This window comes from Dendrobates tinctorius, unplaced genomic scaffold, assembly GCF_039654945.1.
Source record: "Dendrobates tinctorius isolate UK_male_01 unplaced genomic scaffold, ASM3965494v1 ptg000274l, whole genome shotgun sequence".
Classification (NCBI taxonomy): Eukaryota; Metazoa; Chordata; class Amphibia; order Anura; family Dendrobatidae; genus Dendrobates; species Dendrobates tinctorius.
In genome coordinates this window covers 804,621-810,592 of record NW_027361941.1, presented here as the reverse complement: position 1 = coordinate 810,592, position 5,972 = coordinate 804,621, and the positions used below count along the sequence as shown (strand labels likewise).

The window sequence follows — 5,972 nt, the reverse complement described above, 5'->3', positions numbered from 1 at the left end:
TCACCTACATAACATTGATTGGTTTCTTTTTATTTGATATTTGGAAGGCAGAATGAACAAACAGTTGAACACCGCACACTACTGGTTCATCCAACAAGGTTTTCTATTAGACTGTGAACTGTCATTGTCTTGGGAAATAATTAAAGCTTTTACATAGCTTGCCATTTTTATGGAGAGTTTAAGTAGAAACATTCAAAAATATAAAACTCAAGGATATTTTATTAAAAAATAATTTTTTTTATCTTAGCAGATGACTGTACCAGGAGATCAGAGGGACGGATGACATCTTCAATTTTTAAATCAGATGATCTTGAGATCCTACAAGATACAACTGAAGTGACTCCAGATATACCATCATCCATTCACAGCAAAGATCTGCCATCTGATCCTATGAAACAGGTCCCATCTTCTGATTCATTACCGATTACTAAGGAAAATCAAAGTCACAAAAGAGGCAATAAAAAACAAACTGCTCCTAAAGCAAAGAAGTCATTTTCATGTTCAGAATGTGGGAAATATTTTGCACAGAAATCACATTTTGTTAGGCACCAGAGGACTCACACAGGGGAGAAGCCTTTTTACTGTTCAGAATGTGGGAAATGTTTTGCACAGAAATCACATTTTGTTAGACACCAGAGAACTCACACAGGGGAGAAGCCTTTTTCCTGTTCAGAATGTGGGAAATGTTTTAACAATAAATCAGATTGTGTTAAGCACCAGAGAATCCACACAGGGGAGAAGCCTTTTTCCTGTTCAGAATGTGGGAAATGTTTTAACACTAAATCAGATTGTGCTAAGCACCAGAGAATCCACACAGGGGAGAAGCCTTTTTCTTGTTCAGAATGTGGAAAATGTTTTAACACTAAATCAGAATGTGTTAAGCACCAGAGAATCCACACAGGAGAGAAGCCATTTTCATGTTTAGAATGTGGGAAATGTTTTGGACACAAATCACATTTTCTTTCCCACAAGAGAACTCACACAGGGGAGAAGCCTTTTTCATGTTCAGAATGTGGGAAATGTTTTAGGAATAAATCAGATTGTGTTATGCACCAGAGAACTCACACAGGGGAGAAGTCTTTTTCATGTTCAGAATGTGGGAAATATTTTGCACATAAATCAGATTTTGTTACCCATCAAAGAATTCACACAGGGGAGAAACCCTTTTCTTGTTCAGAATGTGGGAAATATTTTGCACAGAAAGCACATCTTGTTGTCCACCAGAGAATTCACACAGGAGAGAAGCCTTTTCCCTGTTCAGAATGTGGTAAATGTTTTAACACTAAATCAGATTGTGTTAAGCACCAGAGAATCCACACAGGGGAGAAACCTTTTTCATGTTCAGAATGTGGGAAATGTTTTGATACTAAATCACATTGTGTTAAGCACCAGAGAACTCACACAGGAGAGAAGCCGTTTTCATGTTTAAAATGTGGGAAATATTTTGCACATAAATCACATTTTGTTACCCATCAAAGAATTCACACAGGGGAGAAACTCTTTTCTTGTTCAGAATGTGGGAAATGTTTTGCACAGAAAGCACATTTTGTTGTCCACCAGAGAATTCACACAGGAGAGAAGCCTTTTCCCTGTTCAGAATGTGGGAAATGTTTTAACAACAAATCAGATTGTGTTAAGCACCAGAGAATCCACACAGGGGAGAAGCCTTTTTCATGTTCAGAATGTGGGAAATGTTTTAACACTAAATCACATTGTGTTAAGCACCAGAGAACTCACACAGGAGAGAAGCCGTTTTCATGTTTAAAATGTGGGAAATATTTTGCACAGAAATCACGTTTTCTTACCCACCAGAGAACTCACACAGGGGAGAAGCCTTCTTCCAGTTCAGAATGTGGGTAATATTTTAACCAGAAAACGCTTCTTGAACGCCATCAGAGCAGTCACACAGAGGAGAAGCCATTTTCATTTTCTTAATGTGGGAAATATTTTACTTGGAAATCAACTGTTAATAAACATCAGAGACGTCACATAGCGGAGTATACTTTTATATGTTCATAGTGTTGGAATAGTTTTAACCAAAATTGCATCTTCTTAAATGGTTTGTCTCTTGTCATTCCTCATGTTTGCTGAAGAAAGGAAAAAACTAAACTTTATTAGTTGCAAATGTAAAACTATACCCATAATTCACCCCCTGAAGGTTAGTTGGAAAGTGACTAATAGAAAAAACATATACCCCACATCTCAGTATATCGGGTGAGGTGACGTATACACACTCACTCTCCAAGCCTCTCATTTCTACGGGTTTCATTGTCCTCTCCAAAGGCGACTCATCAGGAGACTATTTAATGTTGATCTATATTCAAGCGAGACTAAACGGAAAAAAAAAAACTAAAATCATGTATTATCCGAAACAGTCAGAAAATTAGCCCCATATTGGCAGATCCCAGACCTCAAACTATATACTTCGTAAGTTTATAAGCCCCTCCCGTGTCAGGAATAGATAGTATGAATTTGAATTTACCAAATGGCTGCAATGAAACAAAGAGTGAAAAATTTAAAGGTGTCTGAATACTTTCCATACCCACTGTATCAGTAAAAATAACTCCTCTTTATTAGGTAAAGTAAAAAAGAATTGCACTATTTTCCGATACCCGTCGCGTCTCCATTTTTCATGATCTTGGGTTGGGTGAGGGATTATTTTTTGTGTGCCGAGCGGATGATTTTAATGAATAACATTTTGGTGCAGATACGATCTTTTGATCATCCTTTATTGCATTTCAATGCAATGTTGTGGCGACCAAAAAAAAAGTAATTCTGGGGTTTTTACTTTTTTTCTCGTTACGCCATTTAGCGATCGGGTTAATTCTTTTTTATAGTGATAGATCGGGCGATTCTAAATGCCGCTATAACAAATATGTGTATGGTTGATTTTTTATTGTTTTATTTTGAAAAGGGGTAATTTGAACTTTTTTTTTTATATATTTTTAAAAACATTTCTTTTTTTACTTTTGGCATTGTGAAGACATACAGCATTGTATCTTAATTAACCAGATGACTATTTTTTAGCAAACGAACGAAGAATAATAGAATGTTATCTGTATGTTGGCTTTAAATTTAAGTGTTGATTTCTGGTTGGTCAAGAAAACAGACTTTTGTATAAGCCGGTAATATTGACTTTTATTGTGCGCTTATCCTTGATCACTGGTGATGTTTGCTGATATGCTAATTATGCATTGTGTTATGGAGCCAGTTTGTTGACTTCTAAACAGAGAGGGAAAAACTATGCAAATAGTTTAAATAATCAAGTAATGCTATAATAATCTCATCTCCATTCTTACCCTTTATGTAAATACTGAATGAGGGACACTTGTTAAGTCTAAAAATAGGTTACATGCCTCTGTATAAAGAGACTGAGAGAGAGAAATAGCCAGAGAGATTCTGCCAAGACATCTATTCATCCAAAGGACAAGAGACAGGACAGCAGCCACAACATCGTCACAAGGGACATGGATCTATCATTCTATAGGAAACATCCTAGGGGTTTTCAGCCTCGGTTGGAAGAATACAGATCTGCTCCATTGACCATCACTGAACCATGGATACGTTTGCAGAAGCCAGATTGTGATCTTTGGATCAACTGGCCTTGTACCTTGTATGGACTCAATGGACTGTCATCTTCCTACACTTGTTGTTACCTCCTCTCTGTGTGCGGGCCACAGGTGGAGTAACCGACCCTGGAATATGAAGCCAAGTTATGATCCTCGGTTCAGCTGGCCTTGTATGGACTGTCATCTTCCTACGCTTGTCATTACCTCCTCTCTGTGTGCGTGCCACAAATGGGGTAGTGACCCTGGAAGATCTGAAGTCACAGAAGCTATTTTCCTGGCGGGTCAATGGAAGGGTGAGACTCTGTAATGTGCCCCATCTTGGGTATTTTTCTGACACTGTTCTATCTGCCTGTTTTGTGGTACAATAAAGCATTGCCATACTGTTTACCCTCACCCTGTGTTGTCTGAGTAGCGTTTTGCCCATGCTAATAGGAGAGCGGGAGTTCGGCAGGATGATCCCTGGTTCATGTGGTTTTGGCTACCGGATGGTGCGCATAGCATTCCGGCAGTGACAAGCATAGAGGTCTGCTGGAAACCTCTTTTTGTCATGCCCACCCATCCGTGACCTATGGTAATGTGACGGGGTCACCAATGGGATGGATTTCCAGTGTGCTTGCTGGAAGTGCGCATTAAATGCTGCTGCCAGATGCTGTTAGGGGCAAATGGCAACTGTTCAAAACGGCTGACGTGCCGGAAAAGATGTAAGCTCACCGCCTGAGCCCACATCAAAGAGAGGAAGTACATTTACGCCTGATGTCGGAAAGGGGTTAAAGGGGATTGTTTTTACAGAGAAAGACGTGGTAATCAATCATGTATACTGCTTATAATGTTAAATAGTATAGAGTTAAGACAAGAAAATATAATTTGTGTAAACCATGTGTAGATATAAAAATTCAGTCAAATGTTGAAACAGAACAAGAAAACACACAATGACAAATTTGCAAAAATACTCTGCAGTAAAAAAAATGACAGTAATCAGCAAGTGCTGGATAACAAATACAGGGTATTTAGTCAATACATTTATTGCAAAAAGTGTATAGCAAGCTGCTCCACCACGTCACGGTAACCCTTCACGGAGCAGTCCCTATCTAATGTATTTAAAACCTGAACATGTGAACAGTGTCTAAATGAACAGGATACAGACAGGCGCCCCCCAGTATGAGCTCGTGGTGCAAGGCAACTCATGTGCATGTCACACAAGAGAGGGGTGGGGTCTCCCAAACCATGCTAAGCAAGGAAAAAATGGATTAAAAACATATGTGACATGCACAAGTGTGAACAAGTCGGTCAGACAGTGTTCACGCCACCCACTGGCTGTAACACAACAAGAAAACACAAAATGACAAATTTGCAAAAATACTCTGCAGTAAAAAATATGACAGTAATCAGCAAGTGCTGGATAACAAATACAGGGTATTTAGTCGTTACATTTTTTGCAAAAAAAATTGTCATTTTGTTTTTTCTTGTTGTGTTTCAGTTAGTGGGTGGCGTGAACACTGTCTGACCGACTTGTTCACACTTGTGCATGTCACATATGTTTTAATCCGTTTTTTCCTTGCTTAGCATGGTTTGGGAGACCCCACCCCTCTCTTGTGTGACATGCACATAAATGAGCTGCCTTGCACCACGAGCCCATACTGGGGGGCGCCTGTCTGTATCCTGTTCATTTAGACACTTCACATGTTCAGGTTTTAAATACATTAGATAGGGACTGCTCCGTGAAGGGTTACCGTGACGTGGTGGAGCAGCTTGCTATACACTTTTTACAAAAAATGTATCGACTGAATACCCTGTATTTGTTATACAGCACTTGCTGATTACTGTCATATTTTTCACTGCAGAGTATTTTTGCAAATTTGTCATTTTGTGTTTTCTTGTTGTGTTTCAGCCAGTGGGTGGCATGAACACTGTCTGATCGACTTGTTCAAACTTGTGCATGTCACATGTGTTTTTAAATGTCAAATGTTGTAGCTCCATCTAGTGGCTATGTGCAAAAGTGCCACCATAGAGTAAAATGTATCCTAAGAGAGCATCACTATCAAGGTGGGGATGAGATAAGTGCACCGTATTTATTGAGTATAAGATAAATCCATACATAGATATATGTAAACGGATTGTAGATATATCACTTGGTATCAGTTTATAAGGTGAATAGATACTGTGCACTTATAAATGAATAGCTTATATAATGAGGACACGGGGGCGTGTCTGGATGAGGAGCTGAGCGGGCACAGGGAACGCTAGCTGCATGCCCCAGCAGCAACTAACGGTCAGGGAAACCCGCAATTCCACTCACCACGACCTCAGACGGGGTCCGGGCACTGATGGGGCAGGCAACGAGGAGCAGGGGAGCAGCGCTGGTCAGGATACCGGTCTTTGTGCCAGCGCCCGAGAAAATCCAAG

The 5,972-nt window shown here is 39.6% G+C and overlaps 1 protein-coding gene across 1 annotated transcript; it reads left to right on the top strand.

Annotated features, from left to right (window-relative positions):
* The first annotated feature begins 253 nt into the window (after window positions 1-253).
* Window positions 254-3,959, top strand: LOC141072503 (uncharacterized). The gene has a single exon (XM_073559779.1). The coding sequence runs from the start codon at window positions 280-282 to the stop codon at window positions 1,858-1,860; it is 1,581 nt and encodes a 526-aa protein (XP_073415880.1). The 5' UTR covers window positions 254-279; the 3' UTR covers window positions 1,861-3,959.
* The last annotated feature ends 2,013 nt before the right edge of the window (window positions 3,960-5,972 follow it).

Excerpts from the sequence above, each read along its gene's own strand:
- LOC141072503 (XM_073559779.1), top strand. The coding sequence starts at position 280 with ATGACATCTTCAATTTTTAAATCAGATGATCTTGAGATCCTACAAGAT.